This window comes from Rhineura floridana, chromosome 3 (assembly GCF_030035675.1).
Source record: "Rhineura floridana isolate rRhiFlo1 chromosome 3, rRhiFlo1.hap2, whole genome shotgun sequence".
Classification (NCBI taxonomy): domain Eukaryota; kingdom Metazoa; phylum Chordata; class Lepidosauria; order Squamata; family Rhineuridae; genus Rhineura; species Rhineura floridana.
Genome location: NC_084482.1, coordinates 205290572 through 205308529, shown reverse-complemented (window position 1 = coordinate 205308529; position 17958 = coordinate 205290572). Strand labels below are relative to the sequence as shown.

Sequence of the window (17958 nt, the reverse complement as noted above, 5' to 3'; positions counted from 1 at the left end):
TTGTAGTATCTTGAGCATTACATTACTGGCATGGGATATTAAGACAATAGTTCGATAATTACTTATTATTTCCTGGGATCCCCTTTCTTTGGAATTGGGATATATATGGAACGCTTCCAGTCTGTGGGCCATTCTTTAGTTTTCCATATTTCTTGACAGATTTTTTATCAAAATTTGGACTGATTCAGTCTCAGTAGCTTGTAGCAACTCTATTGGTATGCCATCTGTTCCTGGTGATTTGTTTTTTCCAAGTATTTTAAGAGCAGCTTTCACCTCACATTCTAAAATTTCTGGTTCTTCATCATACGGTTCCTCCATGAATGAATTTGTCATCCTGGCATCTCTTTTACAGAGTTCTTCAGTGTATTGCCTCCATCTTCCTTCTATTTCATCTTGGTCAGGCAGTGTGTTCCCCTGTTGATTATTCAACATCCCTACTCTTGGTATAAATTTCCCTTTAGTTTCTCTAATCTTTTGGAATAGGGCTCTTGTTCTACCCTTTTTGTTGTCCTCTTCTATTTCTAAACAATAATTATTGTAAAAGTTCTCTTTGTCCCTGCATACTAGTCGCTGTATTGTTGCATTTAGGGTTCTGACTGTGTTTCTGTCCCCTTTTGCTTTTGCTTTCCTTCTGTATTTAACCATTTGAAGAGTTTCTTCAGTCATCCATTGAGGTCTTTCTCTCTTTTTAACTAGAGCTATTGTCTTTTTGCATTCCTCCCTGATAATGTCTCTGACTTCACTCCATAGTTCTTCTGGTTCTCTGTCAACTAAGTTTAAAGCCTTAAACCTGTTCCTTATTTGATCTTTATATTCTTCTGGAATGTTATTTAAATTATATTTTAGCGTTATGATTGCTTTGTTGTTCTTCTTTAGCTTTACTCTGATTTTCGATACGGCCAGTTCATGATCTGTACCGCAGTCTGCTCCTGGTCTGTTTTTTGCAGAAAGTACAGAACTTCTCCATCTTCTGTTGCCAATTATATAATCAATCTGATTCCTGTATTGACCATCTGGTGATGTCAACGTGTAAAGTCGTCTTTTTGGTTGCTCAAAGAATGTGTTTGCAAGAAACAAATTATTGGCTTCACAGAATTCAATAAGTCTTTCTCCTGCTTCATTTCCGTATCCTAGGCCCCATTTCCCCACAATTCCTAATTCTTCTCTGTTCCCTACTTTTGCATCCCAGTCCCCCATGATTATCAGCACATCTTGTTTTGGCGTGTGATCAATTTCTTCCTGTACTTATGTGTAAAATCTCTCCAATTCCTCTTCTTCTGTGTTTGCCATTGGTGCGTAGACTTGGATGATGGTTATGTTGATCGGTTTTCCGTTTAATCTCATTGATATCACTTGCTCTGACCTTGCGTTGTAGCTCCTAATTGCTTTTGCTACATCACTTTTCACTGTTCTTACTTTCTCATTTCCTGCATAAAATATTTTGTAGTTGCCTGATTGAAAATGTCCCATTCCCGTCCATTTTAGTTCACTCACGCCAAGTATTGTAATGTTGATACGTTCCATTTCTTGCTTGACAATTTCTAACTTTCCCTGGTTCATGCTTCTCACATTCCATGTTCCTATTGTGTGTGTCGTACAACTCCGGACTCTCCTTTCGCATCTGTGCGCCTCAGCCTCTGGGCTTCCTTTCGGCTTTGACCCAGCTGCATCATTAGTCACAGCGCTACTGGTACTTGTTCTTTGTTCTTCCCCAGTAGCTGGGTGAGTGCCTTCTGACCTGGGGGTCTCATCTTCCAGCACTATCTTGTGTTGCATTTGGGATACTCTGTTCATAGGGTATTCGTGGTAAGAGATATTCAGAGGTAGTTTACCATTGCCTTCCTCTGAGTTTGGATGCATCTTAGTCTGGTGTTTCAGCTTCGACCATTCTGCGTTGGGTGCCCCTGCTAGGAGCCTAGCCTCTTGGTCTAGACTCCTGACGGTATTGCTCTCAGCTTCTTCAACACTCTCAAACCCCCTCACCACGTTAAGGTGTGCATCCTAGAGGGGGTTCTTTCTCTATTTGGTGCCATACCTAGAAATAATTGTCTCCCCTCCCAGAGTATGTTGCTGAATCCACTTCCAAGGATTCCCCAGCCTCTCTTCTGCCTCCCCGTTAGCAAAACACCTGCCCTTATGTAGTTAAATAAATGTTTAGTTTATTTATTTATTGCATTGATATCCCACCTTTTCTCCAAGGAGCTCATGATTCTCACCCTCTTCACGGTACCTAGTTCTCCGCTTCCTCCATTTAACCCCCACAACAACTCTGTGAGGTAGCTTAGGCTGAGAGGCAGTGAGTGGCCCAAGGTCACCCAGTGAATTTTATGACAGAGTGGGGATTTGAAACCTGGTCTCCCAGGTCCTTGCCAACACTCAGACTACTACACCTGAGCATAATATTCCTTTTCACAGGGATCTCTTCTGTAAATTAACAATCTATATTTGTCATCTGTGGTGGGTTATTTAATCACATTGATTTCCCCCCTTAATTTGAATCCTGGGGAGCAGGAGTTTAGACAGCAGGATCTTTTCTGAGTGAGTGCTGTGGCCTATTACTGCCACTATTTAGGAATCTTGGCAATGCAATCTTGTAGGTATCTACTGAGATGACGTTCCATTGAGTTCAGACAGATTTACCCTCATGTCAATGAGTATAGGATTGCAGCCTGAATTAGTTTGCACTAAAACCAGAGCTTCACCTGTGGGAGGGGTGGGGTGACTGCTGTTCTCTGGGCCTGCCCCAACCTGCAGCTTGGTCCCATCTGACCCACAGCATCCCCTCCCACTGATCAAGAGAGGAATGGAAGGAGCCACGGTTGCAGACCCACATCTCCCACATTGCTCAGCTGAGCATCAGAAACTGCTGAGCACTGGCGAAGCACTCTTGTCAGTGGGAGCATCTATGCTCCTGAATGCCAGCTGCCAGGAATGGCGAGTAGGAAGAGTTGCTCATGCGCTTGGGTGCTGCTTGCGGGCTTCCCTTCTCTCTGGCTGGCCACTGTGAGAACAGGATGCTGGATTAGATGGGCTCACCCAGCTGATGATCTAGCAGTGTTCCTGTTGGGGTGTCTGCGTGGAGGAGCCCCAAGATCAAGTGCACAATTTGGGTTGTTGGTTGGGGAGGAGGGGGATGGTGGTAGGAAGTGAGGACCCCCCCTTTAAAGCCCCCCCCCGGAATCCTTGGGTTCAAATATGAGATCCTGCCCAGCTCTGCCCTACTGTGTGGCGATCCCAGCTATCTCTTCCCCTCCCAGCTGTAGCTGTGGCTGGGCATCCTGGTGTGTGTGTGTGTGTGGGGGGCAAGTAGCACCAAAGACAGCCCAGTTTGTTTACAGATTTTATTGCAGTTATATCCCACCTTTTCTCCAAGGAGCTCAAGGCGGCACACCTAGTTCTCCACCTCCTGCATATAATCCCCAAAATAACCCTGCTGAGAGCAGTCACTGGCCCAAGGTCACCCAACGAGCTTCATGGCTGAATGGGGATTCGAACCCAGGTCTCTTCCAGGCCGTGGTGGTCCAACAGTCTGACCACTACAGTACGCTGGCTCTCAATCCTCTCAAAAGCAAGTTCCTAGTAAGCATATGTACAAGTGCAGCCGTTAATAATAAATTGATTGTATAGCCACAGAAGATGAAGAAGAAGGAAAAGAAAGGGTTTTTTGAAGCCAGAAACTGGCTATTTCGGCTCAGGCTCATTCAAAGTCTACACGGGAAATGTCTCTGTCGCGGGAAAAGTGATGTAATCGGGGCGCGACGCTCCCCTCGCCCGGGCTCTTTCTACGGCCGCTGCACGCGCGGGCAGCCCTTTGTGGTCAGTCCTCCTGGCGGCGGCAACAAAGGCCTTCAGAGGCTCCGGAAGAGTGAGGCGGGCAGGTGAAGAGGGGGCTTGCGCGGAAGGAGGGGAAGGGGTGGGGGAGAGGGAGGGGAGCTTGAGGGCGCCCCCCCTTTCCATCTGGCGGGGATGCGGTGATGTAGCAGCCCATCAGTTGAGCATTGTCGTGACCCGCAAGAATATTATCCAAGGAGGGTGTTCTGTTTTTTACTCTTCTGTTGCTTAATCTTTCTGCAAAAAACAAAACAAACCCTTCCCGGTGTTGGTATGCAATAAAGTAATATTGTTTAAAAAGCAGAAAACAGTATATCTAGTTCTGGACACGGCAGTTTAAAAAGGATGCAGAGCAACGAGAACGTGTTCAGAGAAGGGCAACAAGGATGGTCCTGGGGGAAAAGCGCTGTGAGGAGAGAGTGAAAGAACTGGGCATGTTTAGCCTTGAGAAGAGAAGACTGAGGGGAGGTATGATAGCACTGTTTGAGTACTTGAAAGGTTGCCACACAGAGGAGGGCCAGGATCTCTTTTGATCCTCCCAGAGTGCAGAACACGGGGTAATGGGCTCAAGTTGCAGGAAGCCAGATTTTGACTGAACATCAAGAAAAACTTCCTAATGACTGTGGAAGGAAATGTTAGACTTAGCATGAGAAATTTCTTTTGTGCAGGGGAGGAGGGGAGTCACCCCACTAAGTGTTTTTTGACCACTGTGCGGTGGTGGTGAGATAAGGAATTTGACAGGTGGACAGGGGAAAAGATCATATTTAGGCTGTCTGGGAGGCCTCACTTATATGGGCCATCCGCCTCCCTTTTTTGTGATTTGTTTCCTGTTCCATGTAAGCAACTCAGCCTTTCCCACACCTTTACTAAAATGAGCCTCCTTTTTTCTATCTTTCCTCTGCCTTTTTTCCGTTAAAAAAGAGAATAGACTATGATTATGATATAGGGGTTAATCTGTGTTTTGTTTTTAGACCACAAGCGAATCTGGGGAGGGGTTGCCAGCCCACTCAGTTAACCTCTCCTGAAGAATTCTTCCTGCCAGTGGAGTGAGTGGGTGGTGACAATCCATCCTAGACTCCCCTCTTCCCCAGCAAAAACAAGACTTATTGTGGTAAGTCCAAAGTTCATTTTTTGTTGATTAACTCAAAATGTGGCAGAGGCACAAAGCAGAAGAAGACTTCTTGTAGCTCATTCGCACACCGTCTTATTGTATCTGATCAGACATAAACATCTCCTCAGATGGATACATAATTGTGCAAAGAAAACTAATTTTGGAATGTTTGTGCAGTGTAGAAAGAGGATTCAGAAAACTCCCTGAAACCATGAACATTTCTCAGGTGGCAGAAGTTAGCTAACCCCTGCCCAGACTGGAAATACTTCCGGATGGTGGCTTAATCTTGTAAATGGGTTGTTCAGATGTCACAAATAGATCATTTCAACTGTTTTTTAAAAAAAAAAAAAACATTATTGGAGCAGTGTACATCATACATTTAAAGCAGATGACTTCCCCCAAAGAATCCTGGGAAGTGTAGTTTACCTCTCACAGAGCTACAGTTCCCTACACCTTCAAGAAACCGTATTTTCCAGGATTCTCCAGGACTGTTAAAGTGGTATAAGAGTGCTTGGGAGTGAGAGGGACAGTGGAGTCCCATGCCTGACTGGGCGAGTGCCCTGAGCCATGCCTCTTCAAAGAACAAGAACATGGGCCACTTTTTCACAAAGTCTGTTCGGTCTTGAGACTAAAACATTCAGAACACAACCCAGAGGACACCCCCCCCTTAAAGGGGAGGTGGTCCTTTCAAGCACAAGGAGATCTTCAGCACACGGGCTCCTCATCATTGTTGAGAAGAGCCACTGGCTTCCTCCCATCAGCTGATCCACCTGGGGGCCCTGATAGACACCTCCAGAGGGTTCAACAGATCTGATGAGCTGGGCTCAATGCGCAAACTGTTCTCCTGCTTAGATTGAATCTTGTGGGACAGGGCTCACACCAGACACCCACAGTGTCTCCTGCTGCCTCAGGCAGACATAGCAGCCAAATTGTACAAGCTTATTGTCCTGCCACCGCTCTTAGACAGTCCCTCAAGTGATAACTTCCACACAGATATTTCCTCAGCCCTGGACTGCTGCCTGGACTCAGTGGAGGGCTGGATGAGGGCCAATAAACTGAATCTGAATCCTAGCAAGACGGAGGCACTGTGGGTTGTTGGTTCCCAAGGTCAGATAATTGGTCAGTGGCCTGCTTTGGATGAGGTCATATGCCCTCTGAAAGAATAGGTCCATAGCCTGGGGTGCTCCTGGATCCATCTTTGTTGCTAGATGCCCAGGGGACCTCAGTGGCTAGGAGTGCCTTTTACCAGCTTTGGCTGGTAAGACTGCTGCGGCCGTTTCTGGACTGGGATAGGCTGTCCACTGTTGTCCACTGAGGTCCATCCACCTCTAGGCTGGATTACTGTAATTTGCTCTATGTTGGGCTGCCCTTGAGGTTGGTCCGGAAGCTGCAGCTGGTGCAAACTGCAGCGACGAGACTGCTCACTGGGGCAGGGTATTGCCAACATGTCACCCCGCTGCTGAAAGAACTGCACTATTTATTTTATTTATTTATTTATTTTATTTTATTTATATACCGCCCTAAGCCCGAAGGCTCTCTGGGCGGTGAACATAGAAGATAAAAACAAGTACAGTGTATAAATACAATAAATACAATGAATCAAAAACCAAAAACAGACAAACAATACAAGAACCAAACAACGTCAAGAATACAAAATAATGCTAAAATACTGTAAAATACACTTTAAAATGCCTGGGAGTATAAAAAGGTTTTCACCTGGCACCGAAAAGATAGCAGCGTCGGCGCCAGGCGCACCTCATCAGAGAAACCATTCCATAGTTCGGGAGCCACAACTGAAAAGGCCCTATTTCTAGTCACCACCCTCCAAGCTTCTCGATGAGATGGTACTCGGAGGAGGGCCTTAGATGTTGAGCGCAGTGTACGGGTAGTTTCATATTGGGAGAGGCGCTCCGCCAGGTATTGCGGTCCCATGCTGTGTAAGGCTTTATAGGTCAAAACCAGCACTTTGAATTTAGCCCGGAAACAAATAGGAAGCCAGTGCAGATGGGCCAGAACAGGTGTTATATGAGCGGACCTTTTGGTCCGCGTCAACAATCTGGCTGCTGCATTCTGGACTAACTGTAGTTTCCGAACTATCTTCAAGGGCAGCCCAACGTAGAGCGCATTGCAGTAGTCCAATCTAGAAGTTACCAGAGCATGAACGACTGAGGCGAGGTCGTCACTGTCCAGATAGGGACGTAGCTGGGCTACCAATCGAAGATGGTTAAAAGCATTCCGTGCCACTGAGGCTACCTGAGCCTCGAGAGACAGGGAAGGGTCGAAGAGAACTCCCAAGCTACGAACCTGTTCTTTCAAGGGGAGTGTAACCCCATCCAGAACAGGGTGAACATCCACCATCTGGGCAGAGAAGGCACTCACTAACAGCGTCTCGGTCTTGTCTGGATTAAGCTTCAGTCTGTTAGCTCCCATCCAATCCATTATCGCGGCCAGGCAACGGTTTAGTACGGTAACAGCCTCACCTGAGGAAGATGAAAAGGAGAAATAGAGTTGCGTGTCATCAGCGTACTGGTGACAACGCACTCCAAAACTTTTGATGACCGCACCCAGCGGCTTCATATAGATGTTGAAAAGCATGGGGGACAGTACCGATCCCTGTGGGACTCCACAATGGAGAGTCCAGGGTGTCGAGCAATGTTCCCCAAGCACTACCTTCTGTTGACGACCCACCAAGTAGGAGCGGAGCCACTGCCAAGCAATACCCCCAACTCCCAACTCCGTGAGCCTTCCCAGAAGGATACCATGGTCGATGGTATCAAAAGCAGCTGAGAGATCAAGGAGAATCAACAGGGTCACACTCCCCCTGTCCCTCTCCCGACAAAGGTCATCATACAGGGCGACCAAGGCTGTTTCGGTACCAAACCCAGGCCTAAAACCGGATCGAGATAATCAGTGTCATCCAAGAGCCCCTGGAGCTGGCCGGCCACCACCCGTTCCAGAACCTTGCCCAGGAACGGAACATTCACCACAGGTCTATAATTGTTCAAGTTATCTGGGTCCAAGGAGGGTTTTTTCAGGAGCGGTCTCACCACCGCCGTTTTTAGGCAGTCAGGGACCACTCCCTCTCGCAAAGAGGCATTGATTACCTCCTTGGCCCAGCCGGCGGTTCCGGTCCTGCCAGCTTTCACCAGCCAAGAGGGGCAAGGATCCAGCACAGACGTGGTCGCACGCACCAGTCCAAGAATCTTGTCAACATCCTCAAGCTGCACCAACTGAAACTCATCCAATAAAAGAGGACAAGACCGTGATCTGGATGCTTCATTGGATCCAGCTGCTGTAATATTGGAATCTGTCCCGACGAATGCAGGCGATCTTATTTTGGAAGTGTCCAGCGAACTCATCACAGCGGGCTACAGATGAGTCTATAGTATCCCGAGGGCCAAGATGTAAAAGCCCTCGTACAGTTGTAAAAAGCTCCGCTGGGCGGGAGAGTGATGCCTTAATACTGACAGCAAAATATCTCTTTTTTGCTGCCCTCACCGCTGCTGTATATCGCTTAGAGCAGGCACTTACCAAGGCATAATTGCGTTCGTCGGGAGTCCGCCTCCATCTGCACTCAAGCCTCCTCCTCTCTTGCTTCATCACTCTCAGCTCCGGGGTATACCATGGGGCTGTATGAGCTCTACATAGGAGGGGGCGCATGGGAGCAATCGTGTCAACCGCCCGGGTCATCTCCGTATTCCACAGTTCAACCAGGGCTTCAACAGGAGCGCCAGTCTTCTCAGTCGGAAAATCCCCTAGAGCCCTTTGGAAACCCTCAGGATCCATTAATCTCCGAGGGCGGACCAATTTATTAGGTCCCCCACCCTTGCAGAGGGAAAGGGTCGCCGTAAGCCTAAACCTCAGCAAGCGGTGATCTGTCCATGACAATGGGGTAGATGAAAAATCCCCAACCTCCAGATCACCATCTCCCTGCCCAGTGGCGAAGATCAAATCAAGGGTATGTCCCGACACATGCGTCGGGCCAGTAACAAACTGAGACAGCCCCATGGTTGTCATGGACGCCATGAAGTCCTGAGCCGCCCCAGATAAAACAGTCTCGGCATGAACGTTGAAGTCCCCCAGTACCGTCTAGGGGACTGCAACAATATCTCCGAGACTACCTCTGTCAGCTCAGTTAGGGAATTTGTTGAGCAGCAGGGCGGGCAGTACACCAACAAAATTCCCAACCTGTCTCTCTGGCCCAGCGCAAGGTGGAGACACTCCAAACCAGTCGTCACCTGTACAGGGTGCTTGGTGAGTGAGAAAGAACTCCTATAGACCACAGCAACCCCACCTCCCCGACCTTCGGCTCTACCATAATGCTGAACCGTATACCCAGGTGGGCAAAGCTGGGAAAGGGCAACTCTTCCCATATCACCCACCCAGGTCTCGGTTATGCACGCCAGGTCGGCCGCCTCGTCCACAATTAAATCATGAACAAGGGAGATCTTATGCTGTACCGACCTGGCGTTTAACAACAGCATATGGAGATCCGAAGGCTGACTGATAGGACAACCAGCAGTCCTGGGGATGTGAGGAGAACTGGAACGGGTCACAGACACTACTTGTCTGGGACGGGTTCCCCTTACCTGGCCTGCTCTCCTCACAACACCATACCTCCCATTACCCGTCACTACGCTAATTGGGGCCCCCGAAGGTCTCCCCGATTGATGTATAATACTCTCTCCCAGGCACATATTAAAACAGATAAAAGCACCAATACACACACACACCTGATCACATTCATACCAAATAATCAGCGTTTAACAACAGCATATGGAGATCCGAAGGCTGACTGATAGGACAACCAGCAGTCCTGGGGATGTGAGGAGAACCGGAACGGGTCACAGACACTACTTGTCTGGGACGGGTTCCCCTTACCTGGCCTGCTCTCCTCACAACAACATACCTCCCATTACCCGTCACTACGCTAATTGGGGCCCCCGAAGGTCTCCCCGATTGATGTATAATACTCTCTCCCAGGCACATATTAAAACAGATAAAAGCACCAATACACACACACACCTGATCACATTCATACCAAATAATCAGCACACTTAATCAATAATACAATACAATAAACATGCACTCATACACTCAAACAATATTAAAACTACAACGCAATTCCAACTAAAGACTCACATACATTAACAGCTCAATCATTCACAAAACATAAAACACATTCAAGCCTATTCATTACATCCAGGTGGCAGCAATGAGTTAAAATGTTGCAATCTCAGTGCCGCAACTATGGCTGCCCATTCTCTACCGGACCAAGTTTTGGTGTACAACGCCCTATACAGCTTGGATACCTGAAAGACCATCTTATTCCTTATATACCCAGTCGATCACTGCACTCTGCAGGTGAGGGCCTCCTGCAGATACCATCTTAACAGAAAGTCCATCCTGCACAACATAGGGAACAGACCTTTAGTGTGGCGGCACCTACCCTGTGGAATTCCCTCCCCTTAAATATTAGACAGGCACCATCTGTGTTATCTTTTCGGCAGCTACTGAATACTTTCCTCTTTCAACAAGCCTTTTAAGTTGAGACCTTATCCCAGTCTGCATCTGTGTTGGAATTGCTTTTTAATATGTTTTTAAACCTTTTTTTCTTTTTTTAAATGTTTTTAATCTGTTTTAAAAGATGTTTTGAAAGCTTTTTAAAAAAATGTTTTATTTTAATGTATTTTAAAGTCTGTTTTTATGATGTTTTTAAGTTGTTTTGATGCTTTTGTTTGCTGCTGTGGGCTCCTGCTGGGAGGAAGGGTGGGACATAAATAAAATCATAAATCAATAAATATCTTTGTTAGACAATCTTTCAATTCCGAGTTCTTTATCAACTCTTGCATAGATGGCTTGGGACCACAATACCTGATGGAATGCCTTTCCCGATACGACCCCACCTGTACACTACATTTAAGATCAAAGGCCCTCCTCCGGGTGCCTACTCTGAGGGAAGCTCGGAGGATGGTAACAGGGGAGAGGGCCTTCTCAGTGGTGGCCCCCAGATCATGGAACGACTGATGTGACGAGGTGCGCCTGGTGCCAACGCTGTCATCTTTTCGTCGCCTAGGTCAAGACTTTCCTCTTCTCCCAGGCATTTTAGCACGTCTTTTAAATTGTTTTAAATTTTTAAGTAGTGTTTTACATTGTTTTTAAAAGATACGTGTATTTGTTTTAATGTTCTTAGTTACTGTAAACCGCCCAGAGAGCTTCGGTTATGGGGCGGTATATAAGTACAATAAATAAATAAATAGACGCCTCACAACCCAGTGATTTGTGAACACTGAAGGAAAAATCTCCACTTGCCACAGCTCCAGATTGTGAGTGAAGGATAGATAATTTCCACACCTTTCCTGGGAGCGTTTATGAGGAAGGTATTTATTTTCTTATTTCAGGATCCAGAAGAAGTGGGTTTCCAATTCACCAAAGAGGAAAGTGTCCTGCTTGATACAGGAAAGAGAGCTCTTCACTAGGATGTTTGATGCAATGATAAGCTGTGTGGGTAAGGATCCCAATTAGATCACTAGAAGGGTATTAATGGGCTTACTCTGGACATAACAACATAAGATCTTGCTGGATCAGGCGAAAGGTCCATGATTCTGTTCTCACAGTGGCCAACCAGATGCCCAAGGGAAGCTCACAAGCAGGACATTCAAGGGGGATACTCATCACCTAAAGAAAACAAGAATGTCTTCTGAGCGCAGTAAAATCTGGCAAAAAGCACATTGCAGAAGATGTATGAAAAAGAATCCATATAAATGCTTAGAATGTGGAAAGAGCTTCAGTCATAGTAGCTCCCTTACCGTGCATCGAAGAACTCATTCAGGCGAGAAACCTTATAAATGCTTGGAATGTGGAAAGAGTTTCAGTCACAGTAACACCCTTACTGTGCATCAAAGAACTCATACAGGGGACAAACCTTATAAATGCTTGGAGTGCGGAAAGAGCTTCAGTCAGCATTGCCACCTATCTACACATCAAAGAACTCATACAGGGGTCCGTCCTTATAAATGCTTGGAGTGTGGAAAGAGCTTCAGTGAGAGTGGCACCCTTACTACACATCAAAGGACTCATACAGGGGACAAACCTTATAAATGCTTGGAGTGTGGAAAGAGTTTCAGTCGTCGTTACCACCTCACTTCACATCAAAAAACTCATACTGGGAACAAACCTTATAAATGCTTGGAGTGTGGAAAGAGCTTCAGTCACAGTCACAATCTTTCTTCTCATCAAAGAACTCATTCAGGGGACAAACCTTATAAATGCTTGGAGTGTGGAAAGAGCTGCCGTACAAGTAGTGCCCTTAGTACACATCAAAGAAGTCATACAGGAGTCAAACCTTATAAATGCTTGGAGTGTGGAAAGAGCTTTAGTCAGAATGGCCATCTTATTAAACATCAAAGAATTCATACAGGGGACAAACCTTATAAATGCTTGGAGTGTGGAAAGAGCTTTAGTGTCAGTTACACCCTTACAGTGCATCAAAGAATTCATACAGGGGCCAAATCTTATAAATGCTTTGAGTGTGGAAAGAGCTTCAGTGACAGTGGCTCCCTTACTACACATCAAAGAACTCATACAGGGGACAAACCTTATAAATGCTTGGAGTGTGGAAAGAGCTTCCATCGTAGTAACTCCCTTACTGCGCATCAAAGAACTCATACAGGGGACAAACCTTATAAATGCTTGGAGTGTGGAAAGAGCTTCAGTGAGAGTGGCACCCTTACTGGGCATCAAAGAACTCATACAGGGGCCAAACCTTATAAATGCTTGGAGTGTGGAAAGAGCTTCAGTGAGAGTGGCACCCTTACTACACATCAAAGAACTCATTCAGGGGACAAACCTTATAAATGCTTGGAGTGTGGAAAGAGCTTTAGTCAGGGTAGTTCCCTTACTGTACATAAGAGAACTCATACAGGGGACAAACCTTATAAATGCTTGCAGTGTAGAAAAAGCTTCAGAATCAGTGGCCATCTGACTTCGCATCAAAGAACTCATACAGGGGACAGAACATGAATGCTTGGAGTGTGGAAAGAGCTTCAGGCACAGCAGTCACCCTTTCTCACACCAAAGAACTCACACAGTGGCCAAACCTGGGACTTTTGACACCAACAAAATTAGCCATTTAAGGAGGGTGCTCTCCTTTGCAGGCCCTCAAATTACTGAGGAACTCTGGCATGTTGGCTTGTGTGTTGTTGTGTGAAACAGCATACATTACGTTGGAGTTAAGTTGAGCAAGAAAACGTCTTCAGAGCATGTTAAGAGTCTTTATTAAGACATTAAGGCCAGAGGCTTAAGAGTAAATACATGTAGAGATTCTTCAGTCACCCCCCCCCCGTTCTGGTACATCTCTCTCCATAGATGAACACAAAAGACAGCCTCTCAGCTCAGAGGCATAATTCAGAAGAGCAACAACTCACATAGACTCTGTTACAACTTTCCCAGCTGTTATCAGATGGCTACCATAGCAACGGCCCTGGCCGTCCGTTCCCAGACAGGACATAGACATAACTCCCTCTTAACCACAGTTACGTCTTCACACTTGCAGGCTTCATGGAAAACTTTGGGAAGAGGAGGAGGTTCGGAGGAAGAATGAGTGTTGTATTTTAACCCTCAGATATGTACAGGGAAAAGTACTGCAACAGCTGAGAGATACAAAACAACAAGGGAATCCTCTTTAGAGAGTGGTGGCACATCTTCTGAAATTGGGAGAGTGGTGCTGCCCTAGGGGGGACTGGGTTTCCACTTTCCTGTGTTGACAGGGGAATAATCTGCAGTAAATTGATGTTCCTATGCCTTTTTAAAAACTTTCTCCCACAATGGAGCAAGTAGCTCCTGATTCAAACGGTGGTCTGGGAGCTGTTCCATAAATGCAGGCTGTCTATTTCTCTTTTAGGGATGAGGAAGGTGCTTAGCAATGGGCTTCTGCTTCACCATCTCTTGCTTGTATTGTTTATTCTAACTACCACATTGGGAACAGAATTTCTACCAGTGGGGTTATGTTCTTTCACTTAGATCTTATTGCGGTCAACATACATTTTTGGGTCTCGTGTTCTTTGGTGGGCAAATGGACCGTATTGTCTTGTGATCGTGGAGGTTTGTGTTGAGTCTTTGTCTTGTGACCATGGGATTATTCAAGCTCACAAAGATTCAGTGAGACACTAGTTTGGAGCTGGGCCCAAGTTCTGGGTCAGATGTTTGTTGGAATCTATGAGATGATTGGGATGCAAGGCCAGTTTTTGTAATTCGTGAGCTCGGATGGCCTTGTCTAGATGTCCGTCTGGCCGCATGGATTGAAGAATCAGAACCAAAATTTGAAAAATAATGTTCAGGAGGTAGTGGATGAATGTTGGACCATATGGTCCCGGCCGCCTGTGGTTCTGACATCCATACATTGATTTGGAACGCAAAATGAGTCAATCGGTGAGATGAATTTGGTTTGAATTTATACTTATAAAATTCAAATAAAATTAAGAAAATTATTTGGGTTTGTGTATATACTCTGAGGGGATTTTTGTAACTGCTGTCAGAATAAGCCATGTTTTGTTGTCATTGTAGACTTTCTCTTCTGGTTTTATCGTTTTCTGCTGTTGCTTTTGGACGCTTGGAATGCTTAAGTAGGTGGGCTGGAGGGAGTTAAAGGGGAAAAGTTAGTTGTGCTCATTTCTTGCTTATAAAGGAAATTTTTTTGCAAAGGATTTGAAACTTTGAACTTTTATTTGGATTACCCTGTGAATGTGAACGTAAATGTGTCTATGGGTGAACGTAAGAGATCTAAACAAGTTTTATTTTTCTTTCCTGTGAAATCACCATCAGAACCGGAGTGTGTGTGTGTGATTGTTTCATCAAAAGATCAGGACTGTTTCATAAGAATCTGTGTTGTAGTATTTTGTAACCTGGCTTCACTGCTAAAGGTTTTTTCTTCCTTTGCTTTGTGTGTTTATCCCATTATCGCACCTTATCGAGACACAAGTCACCCGTGTCTCAGAAAGAAGATGAGAGCCAATGGTCACCCATCATTCCCTGCAGTTGCCAATCTACAACCCAGTTTACAAATCCCAAGGGAGTCTGTCCAGCAAGTTAACAACATCTGTCTGCTGAGCGGCTGTGGCTCATCTTTATTTGCGATCTGGAGACAGCTGCGGGAAAGATTGTATGAAGTCCAAAAATGTTTAAGAAACTTTCTATTTTGGTCTCATCCTCGCCAACAAAGTTGAAGGGCCATAAAAATGTCCATGAAAGGCCAGTGGCGTGGCAAGCGCTCACTGGCATCCAGAATTTTCCTGGGGGCACACACAAAGCCTGAGATTAATGATAAGGTCTCAAGAGTTTAACAATCTGAGACCTCACCAGAAGCAGTGAACAGGTGTTTCTTTCTCTTGCGGCCGAACAATTCCTTTTGGTCTTCATTGTGTGAAGCAGAAGGCAGCCTGAAAAGAAAGAAGCTGCAGAAAATTGGACTCAGAAATTTTTTTTTGTTTTTGCTGAAATTGTACTATATTGGGACATTCTCTGAACTTCTAAAAGCAAGATCTATGAATGCTTGGTCTGGGTGAGGGTGTGCAACCTGAGGATCCGATTAAGCGTTTGGGTGTTGCTTTTGGGAGACATGAGTGTGTCCTCTGTTAAATAAGTTTTGTTAAATTGGAAAATGTATTTTGTTCATTAGGCTCTAAATTGTATATGTATTGTTATTATTTGTGATTACCCTGCCACTAAGTCTTACATACAATTAGACAAGCCATTTTCACACTATGTTTTCAAGGTTGAATAGAATGTACCAGGTCCAAAGGAGGGATATGTCTATTATCAAAATTAAATCGTGTTGGGATTTAGCTATAGAACAAGATCCAGGAATCTTGAAAATAGAGGGGTTTGCAAGTCAGGATCTTGGTGATCCCTGAGGCAAGGCCTCAGGAAGGAAAAAATTCAGCCTTCCCTCAGGGATCACTTGGGAATATCTTAATCAATAATCCATATGCTTATGAAGCTAAATGGCTTTCTTTATATTCAATATCAAAGCTGCAGTAGCTAAGCCACAAGGGAAATGGGGAAATAGTACACTGTGCCAGCTAGCTCCAGAAAAGGAGAAGTTGTGGTTAGAGAAAGATTTCACATCTGTTAAGGTACATTTTTGACCTGGAATCAACTAGAATCAGAGAGAATGAGTACGTGCCTCTGTGAATGTACTCATTGCATGTGCTGGAGACCCCTCCTCGTGAGTATGTTAATCTCCATATGTGAAAATGAATATGCTTTTCTGCCATGACTACAATGTGTGTTCAATAAGCCTCAGGCAGAGAGACTTCCTGAGGTGATCAGGTGACTGTCACTGGGCACTCTCTCCTGGTGGCCATCAGTATCTTGCATTCCTAATAAAACTTCTGTCCATCTGGCAGTTCCTTTTGAATTGGTCTAAGGTGTTTTCCTTCCGCGGATGTCAGCCCCTAAACTGACAGGAAACTGTTTCTGCAGGTATTTGTCTCGTGACCTGACATTTTTTGGTGAGAAAGAGTGAGGTGAGAGAAAAGGACAAATTGGAATGCAGAAAAGGAGGGGTGTCTTTGGGAATCTGAAAAAGACTATGCTCAAAGCTAGAACTCAGTAACTTATTTAGGGCATTTGAAGCCCAGTCGTCAGAGAAAAAGGCTCCCAAAGTGGCTTATATGCAATCAATTAAATTAAGGCCCTTCCCACAGGCTTAAAATCTGCAAAAAACATGACACGCAAGGGGAAAGGGTGATGGGAGGAAGAGGGAAAAAACTAACTCTTAAAGAGTAGTTCTTGTGACTTCTCTCTTCTGTCTCACAAGCTCTTACTGCTGCTTTGCTTAATTTTATTTTTTTTCCAGGTTTTTCTACTAATTCTTTGCTTGTTCTCAGGCCTTTGCAGCCTGGCTTTCCTTTTTGCTTTCTCTTTCAGAGGAGAAGAGATTTCTTGCTTTGAACCTGACCCTTTTTCAGTGTTGAGGCTTTTTGTGGCCGTTCTTCTCCAAGTCAGTCCTTTGGGGCTGGAGCTTTGCCTTATAAATAACTTGAACGGATTTTGCTTTCCTGGTTTTTATTTACATAAGTTTTTTATTTGTTCTTTATTCCTAGGCGAGGTATACATGTTACTATTTTGTTTTTCCAACCTTTTCCCTTCATCTCTGTTCTTCCGGATCCGATGCATAGGACCCTACATTGAACTGGTTCGTTTGAATCCCTGCTTGGATAGGAAGCTATCCTACTCTTTCTGTTCTGTTTTCTTCATAGTGAGGATGAATGCCTTGTGAAAGAAAACAGAGCTTCCCATTGTGTATCTATCCAGATCTTCCCAGAGGCACTTTATTAAACAAAGTAAAACAAAACAAAGCAAGTGCCACTTGGAGAGAAATTCAGCCAGGCACAACTAACTTCCCTCCCATAGACAATTTTCAGCTCACTCTTGTAGCAAACGTTCTAAGGCATACAGAAGCAGATTTCCATCATCACACTGACATCTTTCAACTATCTGCGAAAGAGACGCCTGAGCTACGCACACGTGTTATGTACATTGTGGTTTTACAGAAGGTAGAGCATCAGCAGTTTTCTTGGACCATTCTGTAATGCCCTGTACATGAACTCTGCAGCATATTCCTCTTCATTTGACCCATCACTCCCTTTGTGCGCATAGAATTTTAATTCCACAGCCTATATAGCTGCAACATAGCAAAGCTTTAACTATTTTGGACTGGTGTTATGAGATAAAAGAAAGTAGAGTTGCATGATAAGTTAAAATTGTTACTAGTTTTGCATGTCATAACTTTGTAATAGTTAAGTTGCACATCATTTTTCTGAGGAGAGTTTACATACTTTTTTTCCAAGTAATTGTTATTTGCATATACTGATCCTTAGTCTCCAAAATTCAATACTGTGCTGTGGATTTCTCTTTGATTTCTCTTTCTCATGCTGGTATCTTTCACAGACTGTAGTACATTTGCTGGTATTCTGCTGATATATGTAAAGTAAATCAGGCCTTCCAGACCTATC

At 45.0% G+C, this 17958-nt stretch overlaps 1 protein-coding gene across 1 annotated transcript; it reads left to right on the top strand.

The window, feature by feature from the left end:
• Nucleotides 1-3801: 3801 nt before the first annotated feature.
• Nucleotides 3802-16330, top strand: LOC133381254 (zinc finger protein 135-like). The gene is made up of 3 exons (XM_061620127.1): nucleotides 3802-3878; nucleotides 4803-4942; nucleotides 11344-16330. Exon 3 carries the CDS (start codon nucleotides 11636-11638, stop codon nucleotides 12962-12964), a length of 1329 nt encoding a protein of 442 aa, XP_061476111.1. The 5' UTR covers nucleotides 3802-3878; nucleotides 4803-4942; nucleotides 11344-11635; the 3' UTR covers nucleotides 12965-16330.
• Nucleotides 16331-17958: the final 1628 nt, after the last annotated feature.

Coding starts and splice junctions, on each gene's coding strand:
- LOC133381254 (XM_061620127.1), top strand. CDS start 11,636: ATGTCTTCTGAGCGCAGTAAAATCTGGCAAAAAGCACATTGCAGAAGA.